At 43.1% G+C, this 21,321-nt stretch overlaps 1 protein-coding gene across 1 annotated transcript; it reads right to left on the bottom strand.

Annotated features, from left to right (window-relative positions):
* Positions 1 to 12: 12 nt before the first annotated feature.
* Positions 13 to 9,041, bottom strand: LOC118419205 (NXPE family member 3-like). The gene is made up of 10 exons (XM_035825550.1): positions 8,813 to 9,041; positions 7,988 to 8,158; positions 7,261 to 7,474; positions 6,755 to 6,825; positions 2,607 to 2,826; positions 1,959 to 2,098; positions 1,350 to 1,507; positions 1,086 to 1,154; positions 792 to 970; positions 13 to 193 (listed from the first exon to the last, which is right to left on the bottom strand). The coding sequence occupies exons 1-10, from the start codon at positions 9,000 to 9,002 to the stop codon at positions 13 to 15; spliced, it is 1,593 nt and encodes a 530-aa protein (XP_035681443.1). The 5' UTR covers positions 9,003 to 9,041.
* Positions 9,042 to 21,321: the final 12,280 nt, after the last annotated feature.

The raw sequence follows: 21,321 nt of genomic DNA, 5'->3' as shown, positions 1-21,321 counted from the left end.
AGGTACAACAATTTAGACAAAAATCATTACCTGATGCAGTCTCAAGATGGCATCGCGGATTGCTACGATGCGTTTCCGGTAGATGTGAACCGGCTCCATGAGGAAGTGAAACCAGATGGTAATGACGACTACGACATCCGGTCCGCCCTGCAGCCGGTCCAGCTCGTCCGCGATATAGATCATCCGATGGTACCTAAGGTGGGCAAATTTTAAAGAATTATCATCACCATCTTAAATCATAACATGTATCATAAAATGTGACTAATGTATAGATGGACAATATAACATTTCAAAGACTACCCATTCCCTTATTGGCCGTGCAAACTCTTTAAGTCGCGAATTTGAAAGGTTTTCTTCTACTCTGTGGTTAGATTCTGTGTATTTTTGCTATCTGCCTTTAGTTTGGGATGAACACGCGTCAACATTGATCATGTGAACCCCGGGCCCAAAGACGAGATAAAGAAAGAAACAATTTGTACTATGAAAACAACAAAACAGCAGAAAAAAACGCTTTCAAAACTGGGAGAAGGAACTTAGATCATTTCAAGTCCAAGAAGTTCAAGAATGAATGACTTTCCATAGAAAAGGAAAATACATTCGAAACATGGACTGAACGTCAAAGACCGGTTTTACCGGCTATACGGATACAAGCAAAGATACCGATCATATAACCTCGTAGTACCATTGTCTGCACAACTAGTGGTTGTTATTGGTTACCATATATTGTACCCTGTGCGATTCTTTAACCATAAAATGTATTCATTCATACAAGTACTTGCTCAAGGACTGACTTGAAGGGGTTCCCGTAGATGGGGAAGTTGTGGAACATCATGTGCAGGTGTGTGTTGGTGCTGTTGTGGTGAGAGCCGCACGGGCCGATGTGGCAGTTCTCCATGTCAGGCAGCAGCGTCAGCCGGGTCAGGCCCAGGTAGCTGTTTAGGTGGTCAAACCACTGTCGAACTGTGGAGTCCTGGTAGGGGGCATACACAAGATGTTAAAATTCTATAAATCCTGGGTGTATCCGGTATACAGATACAGGCCCTGTGTGCCGCGTCGGGTTATAACAGGAATAGGGTATTCCCAACCGGTGGCATCGGGCGGGTTAGCCCCAGGTAGCTGTTCAGCTGGTCAAACCTCTGACGAACCGTGGAGTCCTGGCAGGGACATATACTGCATGTTAAATCTTATCAAGATGTAAATGCAACATTTTTAATTTGACTTCCAGAACACCTTGCGTATCAAAATGTGGTTATTACTTTTAGGAAAAGGGAACGCTACTATTTTGCAATAACTTTGCTAGATTACAAGGGACTAGGTAGGTAGGAAATGTAAGCAAGTTATCAGCTTACCCCGTACATGTACACAGATTTGTTGGTCAGACACTTAATGACAGAGTCTCTGTCCGGGAACTGTCTCGCGCGGCAGGCGTACGTGTACCAGTTGTCATGCAAGTAGAAGCCGGCAGAGGGCGGATGCCCTGGTTCACACTTCGGTGAGCCAGACAAATCTGTGTATAAAGTGTATTGAATTGTGTTAGTTGTCTCAGAAATGCGGGTTGTCATTGAATCAAAGACGAGACATCAAACCACACAAAATGAAATTATGCAAACCATACTAAATATATGTGGCCGATACCGACTTCCAAACGTAAGCATCTTTGACCTTTTACTGACGTCACACTTCCGGTCTGGATGTGTGACATAGGGGTTGGGTCATTTGATAAGGAAAACTTGATAAGGATCAGAGGACTGATCGAAAGCTAGCTTGTTGGTACGTAAGCGCTTTATTCTGTGTACGGATATAAAGTTTAACATTGCAACATAACATACTAACTTCAAATATACAAAATATTGCATTGCGCTGCTATAGTATAACAAAGATTGGCTTTGTTTCTGATATTCATTGCCTATACGTAACTTCACCTTCCATGAATTCAAAGACGACCGTGGCCCCCTTACATCCCTCAGCGAGACGTACAGGTGAGCCGTCCAGAGGCACCTGTACGTCCGGGTGAGGGTGGAGACACCTGAGCGTCGTCACGTCCTGGATGGCGCGGCTGTCCGTCCGTCGGAACCGCAACCCTCCTGACTCACAGTTCCTAATGAACGAAACATTAGGCTATTATTAGCATCTCTAGAAAATTATGGAGGGATTGCACGGTTTACCGAAGACAACCTTGAACTAAATATTCGTTTGTTTTGCTACTTATGTCTCTGGAACATCATTTACATGTCTGTCCCCATCACACTATCAATCATTCGCAGGCATCATAGGCTACAGACACGGAAAGTTCACGCCAGGTTGATCTGTCTATCACACTATTCTTCTAACTAAATGGATAGTACGCTATTGTAGGACGGGGGAGGCAAAGAACTCGAGCCTCTCCGAACTGGACCTTCGCTGATGAATTCGCTGACAAATTTTTACTGAATATTTCTCTATCTTGACCAATTTCTACCGAGTATTTAGCCAACAAATGATCCTGGTACAGGCTGCAATGAGGACAATGTCAGTGGGTTTTTTTTAGGATTCTTTGGAGCAAGTTGGCCTGTCTGTTCTTCATTTGGCTCTAAACGGGGACTGTAGCTGGTAGGGACTTCGGTTACCTGAGGACTATCTGGCCATGGTCAGTAGAATTGTCGTCTATCACGCTGACACAGAGGCCGCTGTACACGTGGACAATCTTCCCGTCATGCCTCAGTGCGAACACCTGCCGAACGCTGTCCGTGCAGGGCCACAGAACCACTCTGCGCCGCAAGGGGTCGCTGCCGTCCACATCCGGGTCCGACGCGTACAGGCAGTTGCCGCTTCCGTGTCGAATCACACCTGTAAGGGATTGTTACATAAAGTAGCTAGCGCAGTACGGCGCATTTTGCGGTGCGAATTCTGAACGCGCACCTACGAAGACTAGTTTAAAAAATTGTAGAAAAAAAATTCCGGCACCTACAATCACAAAATTTCGTGAGCTCCACCACCAATATATTGTCTCTCTGTGTCTGAATTTTTGTTTCGATACAAGTTACGATTATTTAGTTATAGCGCGATAATCGGCAATCACGCCGAGCCGAGCGAGTTACACCGCCTCGGTCACCACTTCCGGCCGGCGCGGCGTTCGAACTCTAAACTTTGACCGCAAATCCACAAAATATGGAGTATTATGGGATAGTGAGAACGTCATATCCGGATAGAAGACATTCTAAGCTGCAAGACGGTGGTATCCACTAGTTTGTACGACAAAGGTAAGCCTATTTACTATTAAATTTAAAAGTTCAGCGGGATTTTTTTCCTGCATAAGATTATCTTATAAACTAGGGGACATGGTGAGGTAGTAGAGGGTTGTTTTAGCTTTAAATTGATACCAAATTTGACTCCGTAAAGTTGAACAAATTTTGTGGAAAATGTATTTCCCGCGCTCGTAGTGCGCGGCGCTGGTGGAGTCAAGGTAGCAGAACACAGTTTTCGGCCTATGGGGATTTCTATAGTTAAGGGCCTCAAGGTGACTAGCTTCGACGCAATGAAAAATATAGTAGGGTGCACTTTTGGAATACCAAAATCGGATATGTTTGAGTTGAAGGTACAAGCCACAATATATTAAAAAACAAAAAAATACTGTCGGCGTATCGTCTTCTCACGCCCTCTTTGAAATGCCCCTCTGCGGAGGTCACAGAACTGCAGCCGGCTCACGCTAGAATGGCAGTTGCGTAATGGAGCGCATTTATACACAAAATAGAAAACTTTCGCAATCCAAACCATGCAGTCTCAGAGTCGACACCTTCCGTGACCACGTAGCACAGGTTATATCTGGCTGCCCCTCAAATAAGGCTTTTTACCTCTCCTTCAACAAGTTTATCCGTACTATTTTATGTACCCGCGTCATACACCCCGGGGTTCGCCCACTAATACTGTGTTCTGCTACCTCAACGCGGGTAATGGCGGGGAGGGGGGCGTGGCGTCAAGCGCTTTGAATTTAGCTACTTCTCTCCTCTTTGTAGCGTTAAATTTAATACAGCCATATAACTATACGTTACCATTCTGACTCTGTAATTAAGCTACAATGTGAAAGGGATAATGATGGAATGGTAACATATTTTATTCTGTTCTCTGTCAAATACCAGAGAAATGCACCATCTTCCACCTCACTCATATATTGTTTACACTCTGTCATGGGTAGATGATTAGCTCATAATAATTGCTAATTATTTTTGGTGATTTTACATAGGCAGCATGGCCACAAATGGAGATGTCCTACAGTTCTGTGGACAACACAAACGACTCAAGGTGAGAGAGAAGATGGAACTGCTCAAGGAAACATTCACATCCATTGACAGCAGAGTGGAAACAAAAGTACTCTGGAGCAGTATTTCACGCTTAGCAGGGAAAAGGAAGAAATTGCTAAAGGAAGAAAAACACCAGGAACTGAAATCTTACTTAGATCAGACTTTCAATTCCCCAAAGCAAAACCAAACTCCACAGTCTCGAGCTCCATGGACACAGAGAAAGAAGAAACTTGCAAAGCATCTGGAACAAACAGGAATGGCCAACAAACATTTGAAGAGGAAGCTTTGTAGTGCAGACGAATGGAAGAACAATATGCAGAGTGTTCAAACAGAGCTGGAGACTTTGATTAGTGAATACACGTCAGCTGTACAAGAATGCAATAAGATCACTGAGGACACAGAAGAAAAAATGAAACTGATGAACAACAATGATGGTGAGCTGGAAAAGTACATCAAGGAATTAGAGAATGCTTTCGAATCTCAATCAAAAAAGTTACAAACCGCAACAGAAAAACTGAGCAGGTGGAATGTAAGGAACTTCAACAAAAGAGAGAAGGCAGAAAGAAAGAAGATCTCAATCTGTGAAGAAAAACTGAAACATCAAGATACACTAAAATCAGAGATGATGGCAAAGATTGAGGACTTAGAAGTCATCTGCAAAGACCTTACACACCGAATCACTGCTTCTACCCTCCGCAAACCACACAGTAGACTGGTTGAGAAAACTGTATGAAGAGGACAAAAAAGCTCAGAAAACTGCTTCAGGATGCATAAAGAAACAGAAAGAATGAGAGCAGCACCGCCTCGAACTGCCAAGGCAGAAACAAGATGAGAAGGAAAGAAAGTTAAGATGGGTATCCCAGGAGAAATCCAAGGTTTGTGGAGCAGTAAGACAAGAAGGTGATGAATGGAAAACTCAAGAGGAGGTTGAGCAGAGACTCAAAGCCATGAATTAATTAATTAGATTATGATTTATTATATTAATTATTGGAATAATCAATATGCAGATATGCTAATTGCTTATAAAACAAGAATCAGTATGATAACTAATACTTGCTGGTCTCACTGTCATAGATTCCAATTAAGAAAGGATGCAAAGAAATGCCACTCTTGTACTTAAGAGGATGTCTTTTATCAAGAATATTATTTACCTAATTAATATGCAAATTAGTTAATTTCCAATATTTAAAAAAAAAATTCTTTTGTCACCCATGCTGTGTCAGCTGCCAATTGTATATAACCTTTTCTTTAGAATGTAGAGTAGTATCTTAGTTATGAAAGCTGCAGTGAATAGGATACCGAGATTGAATTATGTATATTATTATTATTTACATGACTGATATGCAAAACACTACTTATCTACTAAAATAAAATACTTGAGATCATCTATTTGTTAGCTATATTGTGATAGCTGCTAGTTCAGTGGCTCTGTAGAGATGAGCATAAAAGAAAGTGTGTATGTAGATGATGTCTATCCAGTTTGAAGGTTTTGTCTAATTAATATGCAAATATGCAAATCAGTCATTACATAAGAATTTAATTGCAACTGGCACTTTATTGACCTTGCAGTGACAGATGTCTGCCCTGGGGTAACCTTAATTAAGAGAGAAATGTAGCCTGAATGTGTAAAGAATACTTGAATAGTATGTGATATTTACCTAATTAGTATGCAGACATACTAATTTCAATAATTAACATAATCATATACTAATTCTAGACTGTCTGCGTGCTGGATTCTGTTATGCAGTTGCATCAACTTGAATGCCTGTTGGTGTTAAGAAAATAAATCTATGCTAATGATGCATACAGTGTGTGTGTAGTGTATTGATTTACACTAATTACAGGTCCCTCCGGTGCCATTTGGGCCCCATTGAACTAATGATTAAGGTTTTCCACAAAAATACCCAAATTAATTACTTCAAAATTTGATTTCTAGACTTATGTTCATCCGATTCAAAATCCGAAAACGGCATTTTGTTCGGGGCTGCAAGAGCTATAATTTAAGCTAGATTTCACTGTGGTATCACATTAGGAAAAAAATCAACTGTGCTAGCTACATAAAGTAACGATGACGTCACAGTAATTTGAATCCCTCAGTATTTATGTTGGCCAATTATTGGATTACAGCAGCAATATGATGGTGTTTTTGACAGAGGTATGCTGCAATCCAACATGGCGCAAATGAAGTCATATGAAAGCCTGTATTGAACAGGTCATGTAAGACATTCGAAAATAATTTCATGCAGGTTGGTAGAATATAGGATATAGGAGAATTCTTGTACACAGCCAGGATGTATTTACTGTGCTTACACTTCGGTGTCTATCAGACACCTTCAGGCTTCAGGTCAAGTAAGAATCCGATAAACGATCGCATCTCATAGAGTCATACCGCACGCTAACAGGCAATGATCAAGATTTTTAAAAGATATAAATAGTATGTAAAATAGGATATGATTTGGTACTCAATGACTACTTACACGGGACGTCCTGCTCCGTGACCTGCACCCAGAGAATCGTTCCCTCCATGACTGCCTGATCTATGAACGTTCTGCGCGGCAAAAGTAGAGGGCAAGTTGGTTCATTTATCGTAACTCTTTACAGTGACTCAGTAACTCTTCATTAGAAACACTACTGGTGGCAGTCTTCCCGTCTAGCGAAGGAGGTGCTGCCTGTTGAGAAAAGTTTAAACTTTGTTCCAACAATTTCGCTTGCTTTCGACAAACCAGTCCCGTCTACCTAGGCTCTTAATTAAAACTAAGAGCAAAGATAACGGGGCCATTTTTTGTGTCCTTTAATGGTACATTACTGATTTAGTGTTGCGAAACCTGTGCCATACATAAATACGGCCAAGTTTCGCATTCAACATTAAAATTTAAGTTTTCCAAATTGAGCGAAAGCTGAAAATAGGAGCTAGGGGAACATTTACAAAAGTACATTATATAGCATTGAGAATTCGAAGCAACAGAGCGAAAGGAAAGCTTACTCATTGAACAGCATCTTGTCCGTCTCCGTTACCCCTATCTCCTCCAAAGGTCTCAGCCCTCCCCCACTGCACTTGTCTATCGCCGAGCAGGGCGCCCTGACCGGCTTCTTGCAGTACCAATCAGTGCCGCTGGGGGCGTGCGAGAAGTCGCACTCCTCTTCCCCGGGGTCCCGGGACGGGGTTGTCCAACAGCGGGTCCACTCCGTGCTACCTTCTACACATGGGGGGAGATATAGAGCAAAAATGGCAAGCGTTTCTCAAAAGAGCGCAAACGATGCGACGAGTACTAGTATGAATCGATAGTTTTGATTTACAACCGCTTGTGAATCGAATTATCATGGAAGCTCATCTGTGTTGGTAGTAATCATAGTGCAATTTATTCCAACACAAAGGTATCACGGATCAAATTTTCGACGACCACTGTCACCTTTTTCAGGCTCAATACTGATGACCAATCACTTCAGAGCGTAAACTTGCGAAAGTTATACAGACCTAACTTCCTACGTGTCTTGCGGATACGTGACTAAGAGACTGTGTCTTAATAAGAAGGTTAAGCATTGCACTATGCTTGTGGATCGAGTCATTGAGGGAAGATAGTGCTGCCATTGTAACAAAATCATAGACAGATAACGTTAGACATACAGACAGACGGGTGAACAAAGGGACGGACAACAGTCCAATTCACAATGTCATATTCCATCCAGTAGTATACCAACAACTTCCGTACCCTGTACGAAGCTACAGGCGTTAACCCTCTTCCTCTCCACATCCCTGAGCCTGCGCAGCACGTCGATGGCCTCCCGCGGGTGGATGACGTGCACCTGCACGGCGGCCTTCCCACTCCAGCCCGCCCGGAACCGTACCGTGTACGTGCCGTTCTTGTGGTCCGTGATTTCACCTAAAGAAAAAGACAGAAAAGCAAACAAATTTCGTGCAATTATTCGGATGGTGCAATAATGCGGAGTTATCCAAAGGCCCTGCCAGTCCAGCCCACACGGAATCGCACCGCTTATGTGCCGTTCTGGTGGTCCGTCATTTCACCTGCGGAACAAATAAAATGCAAGGCTGGTCAAGCACTGGGAAGGTAGATAAGACTGAACTATCTGCATTTGTGTCAGTAAGCTTCTAACCACTGAAATTGTATGCAACGAAACCTGGTCTGGGTGACAAACTGTCAATAAAAGTTCCTTAACGAGATCTTTGCGGCTCCAGATGTTTTACTGAGGGACGACTGCGAAATATGTCGGTAGCTTGAGGAATGAGTCCAATGTACTTTAAAAAAATACGAGGTTGGTTGTTAGGAATGGCTGATTTCTATACCTTGCCCATATTACCTTTCGACCACTCCAGTCCTAGATGCAAAATGACGGCATTGAAGCTGCATTGTGTAAATTGGGAAATACAGAAATGGCAAATGCACAGGCAGGCAGCAAGACAGAACAAGTCAAAGACAAAGTGAAAAACAGATACTTCCTTGGAGTGCAATTATCAGCTTCAAGACTGGCTTCCATTTTGGTACCTTACAATAACAACAACTATGAAACACACGAACCTGGAGTGCTTGCGGCTACAACGTCGGTGAACATCCGAGCTTTGAGGTAGTCTCCTCCTCGTCTTTTCGGTCTGTTCAGCTGGTTTCTAGTTTTCACCCGAACAAAAACCTCGTCTCCTATTTTATACACATCTTTAGGGTTTATCAGCTCCATCGTGCTTAGTCTTCCACTGGTTAATTGTGACCGCATGACGTCAGGCGAGCGTTGCAGGGGGTCCTGGATGGTGGGAGTGCTTCTGGGGGACGTTGTCGTCGCGTCAGGTTGCGGCTTTGTTCTTTCTGATGTCGTATCGTATTTACCTGGTGCAGTTGAAATATGTCCCTCTCTTACGGTTGTAGCAGGCTTCACCACTCCATCTAGTGTAACTTCATCTACTTTGAGTTCAGAGGGTACAGAGACACGTTGGACATTTGGTAAAACAGGAGTAACACTGACCACAGGTTCAGGTTTAAGAATAGATTTAGTCTCGTTCGTTGGAACGTCTTCAATATACTTCGCATGGGTTTTCTGAAACACACCTACAGTGGTTGCTTGCACTTTTACTATAGTTGGTTTGAAATCTTCTACCACTTGGGAAGGTTCGTGTGAATGTGAAGGGTCATTAATATGTTCACCTTTTTCAGCGGGGTCGTCGTTAGCAGCTGTTACGGTAGATTTGCTTGGAACTATTGCAGCAGGCGTTTGAACAGATTGTCTATCGATATTAGGTAAAGCCACTGAATGAGCTCTGTGTGTAGATGGTTCCTGTGTAGTTTTTAAAATACTCTCGTGAGCAACAACTGAAGATGGGTTTTCTGTATGTTTAGTTGTAAAAGTTGTAGTAGCTGTTGTAGTAGTGCGTTGCGTAATAACTGATTCAATAGGCCCATCTTCACCTATTGCAGTAGATTGTTGTACGTTCACTTTGTACGGTTTTTGCACAGTTATTGCAGCATCGTTATTCACATTATAATCAAGCTTAGGTATATTTACTGTATAAAGTCTTTGTGTCACACTTGGTACAGATCTATGCACGGTTGGTTCAAGTGTAATAATGGCAGGTACAACTGAGTTCTCCGCAATAATCGCAGAAGAGTCTAAATTTTCTAATATAACTATATCCTCCTTTGCAACATTTGGAGCGTCTGTTGCAATTTTACGTATAGAATCTACAGCTGATCTCTCCTCGTTCACGACACGAGTCTCAACTTCAGCGATCAGAGGAGACTCTACTGTGGTTATCGTCGAAGTTCGTTTGTCCAAGTGATCTGGTACTAAAGTCCTGCGTTTGACAGCCGATGTTAGCTCTGTCCGATTGTCATTTTCAAGTAAAGCGTTTTGTATAAAATCGTGAGACACAGTTGTTTGTGAAAGGTCCAGTTTTCTTCCAATGCTTGGTTGGTCTGTTGACTGTGTGAAGACAGGTTTGCCTATTTCACGTGACTGTGCAGTTCCTTGTTTTTGAGCGGTGTCTCTAACATTGTCGAGTTGATACGTATTCCCACTGTAGGTTTCACCTCTGACCTCTGACAGCTGGGTCATTTGTTGTGTCTAAAAATGAAGAGAAAACACGTCGCTGAAGTGGCCGTTAATCAATAATGTTATTTACCCACAGTCTAGTAATGCATTATTGAACAGCTCTTTGTCTCTTTCAACTATGTTTAAAACTCAAGGCATTGCGTATATGGATTCACAAACTTTTTGATAGTACGACTACAGGTTGTTAACCTTGCCAAAGACCCCTATCGACACACATGAACATTTGTTTTAGTTAACAAGACTGGTATTATCTTTTTAGTCTAAAGACCAGCTTTGACCAGGAAGGAGGCTCTGAAGAAAGTATTACTTAGCTGTATGGTCTTGAGCCTACCGAACGAGATAATAAATACTTTGGTCACAAAGTTCACCAAATAAACCGTGCAAACAGCACGGACTGTAAACAAAGACTGTACAACACATTGTGACGAGGTTATGTAAGTGTGCAAACATATAAAGGGATGGTTCAACCGAATAAGCGTACGCAAGTCTCCAAGCAGATGTTGAGGTTCTGATTACCGGGTTTCTTTGATTTATCGGATTTCCACCTTCTATGACTATGAATAGAGGTACCCACCCTGTGTCTGCTGCAAATATATCTGCAGATATTCGACTGTTAGGGAAATTCAGTAATCAGATCTTTTTTACCCGACATCTGCGTTGAGATAAATGCACTGTATTGAACAAGCACATGACAAAGGGCTGTTGCAAGGTACCTTGTGTAATAATAAATACTTAAGGTACACTAGTGTTATGTAATGCGAAGCATGGGTCTAGTAAGTATAAGTAAGCATAGGTCATTAACCTTTTGTGCTTGCCGAGTTACCAAATAAACAAAACTGGTCTGTTGAGTAACGTATTGCCTTAGTTTAATCTCGTAGATAATGGAATACATTTTTCGCTAAGTTTCAAATGACCCGACTCACTGTAATGATTTATGTCTCGTCCAGCCACCCGGATAAGCATGTTGAGCTAGGTTAGGTAAATATTCGGTAAATATGCCGGTAAGAGCAGGATCCGTGTTTAATCGCAAACAAACCTGCAGGCGTGATCGCGTGATACACAGACCCTTGTCTACGGAGACATGTGTGCTTAAGAATCAAAGGGCGGTGTTGGGGTGTGATGTTTGTGCCACCATATGCACTGCACGTGACGTTGCGAGGATCTGAGGCTTTGAAATGAAAAATTCCCATTGCTACTTCATTGTACCGCCTCCTTCGGGCCGGCTAAAGTTGTCGAAATACACACTACATGTATGTGTGAATTATATTAAACGCTGTTGATGTACAGATATAAATGTTGATATCTTTAAGAAAGAAAAGAGGTTGCGTTGCTCTCCAAACAGATCGTTGTGGGGAAGATGGTGGAATTTTATCATATGGCCCCTTTTTAAGTGCTGACAGAAAACGGGGCACAATCTTCCCCGCCAACCTCTGCTTGGAGAGTACCTAGAAGCTCCAAATATAGCTGAGCACTTTGCCCAACATTGATAACATCGATTCGTTCTAAAGTTGCCCTGCTTCATTCTGAAGTAGTTCTGTGTAAATATGACGGTATCGATTGATGCAAATGCTGCGGGCGAATTTTACCTTCAGTGTAACGGACGATAGTTTAAAACATGTTTGATTACGCTAACTGAGGTCTACCTCTTGGTTTTTATCGTACCAAAGTTTTATGTTGTACTGTTTACTTTCTTGATAAGCGCAATATTTGGCAGGCAAACTAACCTGGGGTCAGACAAACAGCACGCGTTTATGTACATAACGAACCAAATCCTATAACAGTTGCTCTCTGCTTTGCTGGAAGCTACTAAAAGAATATAATCTAGCTAAGTGCTTTATGCTAGAGATAATCTGCATTCTACCCACAACAGAGGCATGATTTCCGTATTTACGTAAGGTGTCTGTAAGCTATTTCTATTCCAGATAATTATGAGGGAAATCTATTTTTCTCCGGTAATTGGTAGGAAGGTCCCCGCAATTTTGCACAACTTCCTTCCTGAATTTAGCTTAGAACGAAGGCGTTCCTCCTTAATTTAGCACAAAGTGTTGTCGAAGACTACCCCCTCTCTCAGTGGAAGACTCCACAAACAGATAAAAGTACTTCACCTTGCGGTAGTAGAAGAAGATGGCGACCACAGCGAAGACGATCAGCAGTACTACCGCCTTCCGCTGCCGTGCCACTCCGCGCCTCATCTTACACGTCAGTCAGACAGGCCACGCTGTGCGCCTCTGACCGTCAGTCAAGGCAGGCCACGCTGTGCGCCTCACACGTCAGTCAAGGCAGGCCACGCTGTGCGCCTCACACGTCAGTCAAGGCAGGCCACGCTGTGCGCATCACACGTCAGTCAGGCCAGGCTGTGCGCCTATGCTCCTCTAGAAAATACCTTCACCATCGTCTTGGCGATCTTGATTATCATCATCATCATCATATCGTTCCGTGCCAGAACTGCAGCCACGTCACGGCGATCATGATAGAATGATCTGATCACGAAGTGTTACAGTCAAAGTTTAACTACGCCTTGCGATGTTCGCAAATCTTTAAGAGGAGATATCTATCATTAACTCATTATTCAGAGTTTGGAGTTACAGGTTGTACTTGACAAAACTAAAGAAAGCATCCACACTCTTTAAGAACGCTCTTGAGTAGGTGTGCCGCTGGCAGTCAAACGCTCGCGAGTGACTTTATGTCCTCTTAGGCAAACAGTGCCTACTACACCTGCCACCTCAGCTGACCTTTGTAACCCCTCAGCTGTCAGCCCCATGGCAACCTGACGGGGTAACGGCAGGTCTGGAGAGTTCCACCTGGTTACCAGAGCCGCACGGATATCCGGAACGTGTGAAAGATCAGGGCCCCCATTGGGCAAACAGTGCCTACTACACCTGCCACCTCAGCTGACCTTTGTAACCCCTCAGCTGTCAGCCCCATGGCAACCTGACGGGGTAACGGCAGGTCTGGAGAGTTCCACCTGGTTACCAGAGCCGCACGGATATCCGGAACGTGTGAAAGATCAGGGCCCCCATTGGGCAAACAGTGCCTACTACACCTGCCACCTCAGCTGACCTTTGTAACCCCTCAGCTGTCAGCCCCATGGCAACCTGACGGGGTAACGGCAGGTCTGGAGAGTTCCACCTGGTAACCAGAGCCGCACGGATATCCGGAACGTGTGAAAGATCAGGGCCCCCATTGGGCAAACAGTGACTACTACAGCTGCCAACAAAGCAGACCTCTGAAGATTACCAGCCTTTGTAGGACCCATACCCAAGGCAACCTGCTATGGTAACGGCAGGTCTAGAGTGTTCCACCTGGTAACCAAAGCCGTACAGATATCCGGAACGTGTGGAAGATCAGGGCTCGCACGACGTGCTACATGGTCGAATTTAAGCTGCGGTCACGTAGTTATTCAGAAATAATCATCATGTTACTTACATGCTAAGTTTCAGGGGCGCATATCTCATACTTGCTGGATATTTGCATGCGGTCGTGGTTAATGCACAGGTCTATAACGTTAACGTTAATGACGGTTGTGTCCTGAAATAGGTACAATGGAGGAACGACACGTGGCGACAGTTTGTCACAGTCAGGTAAACATAGCAGCAAACAAAATGCCAACACCAAAATCCCATCGCCAGTTGTACGGGTCCTTAGAAAGCAGGCGAACGTGTGGAGATATTCTTATAGAGACCCGGATGTGGGGAAACAGCTGTAATTCGTGACGTGTCGTTCACTTGAGCCAAGACAACGTGTTTCTGGTCGATATGAAAAGATAGTAGGGCTGACGTCAGAGTTGCGTTGCGCAGTAGAAGGCACAACGATCTGGGTGGGACGTAAAATCCTTGAAAATCCTTCTTTTCCTTCAAACGTTCTGCCCAATCTGGAGACTTTTTGACTTAGAAAGGACAGTTAGGGTCTAAGCTCTCCTGTTTTGATCAGAATTTGTTCAGTTCAGCAGTTTAGTTGGTGTAAGGACATATTTTAGTTGTTGGGTACGGTGTTACTGGTTGTATCAGGAGGGAACTGGGGTGAGATTTCTTTCATAGAGCGAACTTTTCTCGGAGAATGAGCCAAACAACCCCCTGTTTTCTTTGAATGGTTATAAACTAGACCCAAGTGACTTTCTGGTGGACAAGAATTTTTAAGATTGAAATATGGTTTAGTACTTTTTTAAAGCCGTCATTTAGTGTATTTTAACATGCTTTCCTATGGACAGCCCTAACACCGATGTCAGCCCTAGTACTCACATCTATACAGCACCACGTCTATACACCTAATCAAGGTCCCAAGTTATTGACCAGGCAGCCACATGTAACATTCATCTGAGAAAATGTGAATGTTCCCTTCCTCGTTTGTCCAAGACATTATGTTGCAGAAGTAGAAAGTAAATCGACACAAATAAGGAACAACAAGCATATTTGACCATTTCTGTAGAGTTATATTGTACTTTGTACATACAGTCGTGTTCCAAGATTTAAGCATATTGTTATATCTGGGATTTTGGTCGCTAGGTCTCTATCGAGTGACATGGACAGTCCATTCCATACATCCAAATTATACAAGAGCAGTGGCATATCAATGAATGATTGAATGAATGAAACACCTTTGTTGTACATTCATGTCTCGACGGGCTTGGTACAGGTATACGTATAACGTAACAGACATATACACTGTCAGGAAAGTAGAAACAACATTATACAAGATAATTATACGTAGACGTTAATTATCAATGATTTTTCATGAGATAATATAGGGAATTGCCATTGTGTCTCTATAGTTTATCTTGATTGATGATTTACAATAAACTAACGGCTTTGCTCTAATCTCGGAGGGCACTCCTACATACCTTAATGCTGTTCTGTATTTTTACAACTTCGGGATGTGTAGGCCCATACATAATTCTCATCATCTTTAATGACTGTTCGAAGTAACTAAGAGCTTTACAATGATTACCGAGTTTATTCCAACATGCTCCGATGTTGTTGAATAATGGACCAAAGTCGGGATGTGGTGTCGATTCATCATAGATGGCTTTCATCATCTTCAGCGATTGTTCGTAATACATGAGAGCTTTCCATTGATAGCCAAGGTTCAGCCAACAGTTTCCAATGTTGTTCAGTGATTTGAAAATGTCAGGATGCGCTGTTGCTTCGCCATAGGTACCTTTGTACATCTTCAGTGACTGTTCGAGATAACTGACGGCTTTTTTCTGATCACCAAGGTCATTCCAACAGTTTCCAATGTTGTTAAGTGATGCTGCAATATGGGGATGTGGTGCTGTTTCACCATAGATAGCTTTATCCATCTTAAGTGATTGTTCGAAATAACTTACGGCTTTCATCTGAACGCCAAGGCCATACCAACAGTTTCCAATGTTGTTAAGTGATTCCGCAATGTCGGGATGTGCTGTTGTTTCGCCATATATAGCTTTTGCCATCTTCAGTGATTGTTCGTTATAACTGACTGATTTTCTCTGATCGCCAAGGTAACTCCAACAGGTTCCGATGTTGCGAAGTGAACTGGCAATATCAAGAAGTGCTGTTGTTTCGCCATAGATAGCTTTCATCATCTTCAGTGACTGTTCGTGATACCCGAGAGCTTTTCTCTGATCGCCAAGCTCACTCCAGCATTTTCCAATGTTGTAAAATGAGGACGCAATACTGGGATGTGCAGTTGTTTCGCCATATATAGTTTTCCTCATCATCAATGACTTTTCATAATACCTGAGAGCTTTCCTCTTATCCCCAAGGTCACTGCAACACGATCCTATATTGTTAAATGAGGACGCAATACTGGGATGTGGTGTTGTTTCACCATAGATAGTTTTACTCATATTCAGTGACTGTTCGTAATACCCAATAGCGTCCTCCTTATCGCAAAGCCTACTCCAACATTTTCCAATGTTGTTGAGTGATGCAACAATATGCGCATGTGGCGTTGTTTCGCCATAGATAGACTTCTGAATCTTCAATGCCTGTTCGTGATGAATGAGGGCTTCCCTTTGATCGCCAAGCTCACACCGACATGCTCCCATGTTTGCAAGTAATGAAGCAATATCGGTGTGCACTTTTGTGTCTCCTTGAATAGTCTTTGCAACACTGATCGCCCGTTTGTAGTAGTTGCTCGCTTTTTCATATTCACCACACGTCTTCCAAATATCTCCTAATTCCCAAAGTGTTTCATATTGTTTTTCTTTGTCACTGCCTGCCTCTTTAAGAGCTGCTTCTAAGTGATGCATGGATTTATCTAAATGGAACAGCTCTCTTGTTATTCGACCCCTTATTAGAGATGACATGTCGAAGATGGCTGTTGGGAAGATGTTTGTCGTTGTGTTTTCTTTAACAACAACGTCCAATATATTATTGCATGTATTTAATAATGGAATGGCAGTATAGTAGTACCTAAACAGCATTTTTGAGTCTGGTATGTAGAAAACTGACTGAACGAAAGTGCCGTCTACGTCATGTTCATCCAGTTGGACTTTCATCTCAGTGAGAGGAGACAGTCTGTCCTTCTGTCCTCCGTTGGCGATGTACGTTCTTAACCGCAGCTCCGCAGAGATGCTGATCAGTACAGTCAAGTGGTGGGCATCTTCCTGACTGATACGTTGTATCTTAAACAATTCCTCTATAATACTCCACACACTGGAGATGGCGATACCGCAGCAGATACTCAGCATTTCGATGGCTACGCTGGGGAAACGGTATATTTCTTTCTTCACATCCAAAAGTTGCCCAGTTAGCTCAAATTGTAGTTGATCCATATCATTACACAGTACTAAAAGCCTTGGCAACTCAGGTGAACGATCTACGCTGTTAACTCTCTCCGTATACTCATCCACCAAAGACTCGTCTCCTGTTAAGTAGGTCACCCGTCTGAGGATGTCTGACAGGTGATAGCCTTCCGCCAAGGCGATGTGCAGATGCTGATATTTCGCTAACTTTGCAGGAGTCTGGATGAGACTCGCAGAAGGTTTGCTTTTGGTCTTGTCTCTTCCAAAAGGAGTCTTAGAAGCCCATGGCATGAAGCTGTCGAAGGCAAAGCCGCGAGGTGTGACGGAGTCAAAGAACCAATCTTTCTCTGGGTCTTCCGAGAGAAAGTCGTTGAGTGACGGGATGGCCATGGCTGGGAGGATGGTTTCCCCAAGGTTGATGACTTTTAGATGTAAGTAGTGTGTGAGGTTTAGGAAGTACCTCCGTGTATCATCATCGTCCTTCCCTTCCTCAATCAGAATGGCGAACTCCAGGTCGGAGTACGGCGTGACCAGTTCTGTGGCCTGTGAGCCCAAACCAATAAAAGCGTACTTACATGGAGGAGGTCCAAGTTTCTCTATACATTCTTCTGTTATTTCATTGATAAACTGTTGTCTTTGAACCGTGATGCTCTTGAACAAGTTCTTGATTGCATTAGCTCGTTTTATCTCTACTTCTCTCACGACGGGATCATCTTCATCATACTGATAAGGGTTGTGTTCCTGATGAATTGTGTCTAGCTGAGATTTTACACGGGCGCGCATGTTCTCCAGTTCCTTTATGTGATCTAACGCGCTACTGTACGGACACGGTTCACAGTCTAGGTTACAGGTGTTCCTAAGAAACTGTCTTTCTGTTTCTTTCAGCCTTGTTACCATGTTTTGCTTGTCTCCATCTGTCCGTGCCATGGAGGCGTTATACAGAGCTGCTGCCTGTGTGAATTTCCTACCTTCTCCTGTCCGCTTGCCTCGCTCGACGTAGACGTCACCCCACCCTGCACAGACAGTCGGCTTCTCTAGCCTTGTCGGGTTTATAGCGATCTGTGGTAAGAATTTGAAGTGATCAGAGCGACAAAAGATTGGCAGGTATACTTAATACTACGGTTACGTTTAAGAATGACAAATAACACACGATTTTTAATATTTAAGCAACTAGTTATCAAAAGTTATAGCAAAACTAAATATCAATATGAATATGGATGAAAGTGGGCTCTCTGATTTTAAATCATTAAAATATGTACCGTGTACATTCAACAGAAATTTTAGATTCAAAGGTGGCAAGGTTTGACAGGCGGAGGAAAGGACCAAGAAACGCCAGGAAAAACAACGGCATTTTTTATACAAATCTGTGGTTTGGTGTGAAATATAATCAGGTGTGCATGTATGACAAACCGTGAACAAGCTTCAGGGCGGCTGCTATGTTCTGCTAAGTCACGGTCTTCTGTCTGGATGTATCTTTGGTAGGATCTGCAACAACAAGCGTAATTTCAATGCAGATAATTTACATGAAGATTAAGGTTGATCTCGAATAGCGTTGTCAAACTCAAAACAACGTCTAAATGAACGGAGGGCATTATCTTAACATCGTCAGCTCCGTTAACGTTTTCATCATTCTGTGGCTCCAGGGCATTCTGCCCGTTACATTCTTCTTCAAGAAATGCAGATGCTAGTTGAAACCAACAAAAGAACCAGTGTCCCGTGTACTTACCTGCACAGCTCCACATCGATACCGTCGCTAGAGGGCGCGGCTGAGAAGTGGTCCTTCTGTCCTCTCACGTCTTGTTGTCGCTGCGTACGTAAGTAAGCCGATAAGTAGCAATCGATGATTACTAAAACCGTGGTCTAATACTGTAGCAGTCTACGGCTTTTTTCTGAGTGTAAAGAGATATTGAAGTTAAATCTACTACTACACACCCACCAAGAGAAACTGTAATGAGTAGATTACACTTCGAAGACACTTATAATTTACATTAGTATTATAATTAGCTTTTTACTCTGTACATAATGATATTTGATAATTTTGTATATAATCAATTCTGTGTATAATTGTCACCGAATTGTATATTTATGTCTACTGACTTTTGATGTCTAATGTTTATTGTTTGATTTTGGTTTCGTATTGTTTTCTATTATCATTTCAGGTTTGGGAGGACAACTTGTAAAGGTGTTGATACACCTGTTTTGTCCTCCCTTCCACTTGTTTTTGCATGTGGTAAATTCAAATAAAGAAATAAAGAAGACAACAACCATGCACTATGTGAGATAATTCGAGCTAAACATGCGTTCAAGTCTGTGGCATCTGCGGTCATTCGCTAGTTTCCACTATAAAACCGAACTGTCAGGTCGTTTCCTTTGTGCTTCGCATCAGAAAAAAAACTTACTTTTTCACAAATATAAAACAAAGACATTATGTATGATTTCCCTGTATAAAGCGTGAAATTCCCTCTTGCGATATGTAAATGGTCACAATAGGTTACATTCTGTCAACTACGGTATCTCGGCAATCAGGCAACAGCATAAGATACAGAACAGCAAAATATATACCGGTAAAGAACAATATAAGAAAGATACTGCAACAAAATTATACTTTTGGATTTCAAAATTGAACAATAAGGTGCATAGAACTGTTCCATGTATTGTACTAAAGATTTGTCACAATACGAGGGAAACGTCTTCGCTCACCTTGCGTTTAGTTGTGCTGATTTCTTGCCTGATTTTTGCGGTGTGCAGTAAGCGGTGGACAATGACAACTGCTCCCTGTAAGTTGTGACACCGCGCTAGTGCCTTGTTGTACAGAGCAGATGCTCTGGTCAAGTCTCTAGTGTCCTTAGTTTCTGTTCCTCGTTTCAGGTACACGTCACCAAGACTTTTGATTGCTTCTGTTTCTAACGTGCTGTTGTCGTTTACTATTCCCTCTATCATCAACTGTGCGTATCCAACCAGCACAGAGTCTGTGTTACCACCGGCAGCCCGTCTATTGTCCAGGTCTTGAAAGATTCCCGCCATCTTTGCAGGTGTAGTCATTTCTTTGTCTTCAGTTGACCGTTCCTTACCCTGTGGCCCCTTTGACGACACCCCTTGTAAAAGCCTCTCCGTGTATTCGTATCGGTGTTCTATACCTTCTCCCTGATCCCGATGGTCACACCGGACCATAGCAGCTACGTAAAGCGCCAAGGCCACGTTGAACTTCCCTACGTCCTTCCCGAGTCTTCCCTTCTCCAAGTTCACGTCACCCAGACTTTTGAGTAGCTCCACTTCCGCCAGCCTGTCCATGTCAGCCATGGCGTCCACCAGGGCACGGAGGTAGCCTGTCTCCGCACGGGCCAGTCCGTACCTCCTGCCCTTCGCGTCCGCCTCACGGAGTTTCTCACAGACCCTCAACATGGCGGACTTCTACTCAGAGAACACCTGTAAAACTGCCAATCTTCACTGCTGGTATAGGTACCTGTGTCAGCTTTGTGCGTGAGTCATCACGAAAGTGGAAGTCCCCAGGTGTGACGCCACCTGTTGGGCGGGGGCGTCTGTCAAGGGGGATTCCGTTTTCGGAAGGTTCTATTGATAAGTGGGATATAGGTGGCTAGTTCGTACCTCTTGCCCTTCGCGTCCGCCTCACGGAGTTTCTAACAGACCCTCAACATGGAGGACTTCTACTAAAAGAACACCTGTAAAACTGCTTATCTTCACCGGTATACGTCTCCGTGTTTGTTTTGTTCGCGCTACATACAAATACGGAAGTCCCCAGGTGTGACCTCACCTGTTGGGCGGGTGCGTCCGGGAAGGGGGATTCCCCTTTCAGAAGCTATATTGATCAGTGACAGGGGAGAGCTAGACTTCTGTCTATTAATCTATAGTCGATTATTTTTTATAGCCTGATAAAACTCGTTGCCTACACGGTCGTAGGTCTCCGTGTTAGCCTAATGCGTCTGACGAAACAAAGACAGTGTCACACTGCCTACGGCAACATTACGTCATCTGTTAGTTCTAATGTCTCGGGTTGAAACCGGAAGTCATACCGCACGCTTTTTTAAAGAAAATGTATATTGTGATCCAAGTAGAATAGATGACGAATGGCAGTTTGTAATAGAATATTGATTGTATCGACGTCGGGGCGAAACGAACATGCATAGGCTTATACAAAGCATAGTTCCTTATTTCACACACTCAAGTTCTGTATATTTCTAATGCACTAGATAAGCCATCGATCATAAAACGTATCTGCTATTTTGTTTCTACCATAACTTATAGCGA

The sequence above is a fragment of the Branchiostoma floridae genome, chromosome 7, assembly GCF_000003815.2.
Source record: "Branchiostoma floridae strain S238N-H82 chromosome 7, Bfl_VNyyK, whole genome shotgun sequence".
In the NCBI taxonomy this organism is placed as follows: domain Eukaryota; kingdom Metazoa; phylum Chordata; class Leptocardii; order Amphioxiformes; family Branchiostomatidae; genus Branchiostoma; species Branchiostoma floridae.
Note: the sequence above shows the minus strand (reverse complement) of the source record. Positions and strands in the feature narration are given on the sequence as shown.

What these genes read in the sequence shown, in the direction of transcription:
- LOC118419205 (XM_035825550.1), bottom strand. Translation starts at nt 9,002, where the DNA reads ATGCGGTCACAATTAACCAGTGGAAGACTAAGCACGATGGAGCTGATA. An exon ending in CATGGCCAGATAGTCCTCAG is followed by an intron (nt 2,099 to 2,606) that starts GTAACCGAAGTC and finishes TTCGTTCATTAG; the next exon opens with GAACTGTGAGTCAGGAGGGT. An exon ending in AATCTGTGTACATGTACGGG is followed by an intron (nt 1,155 to 1,349) that starts GTAAGCTGATAA and finishes TGTCCCTGCCAG; the next exon opens with GACTCCACGGTTCGTCAGAG.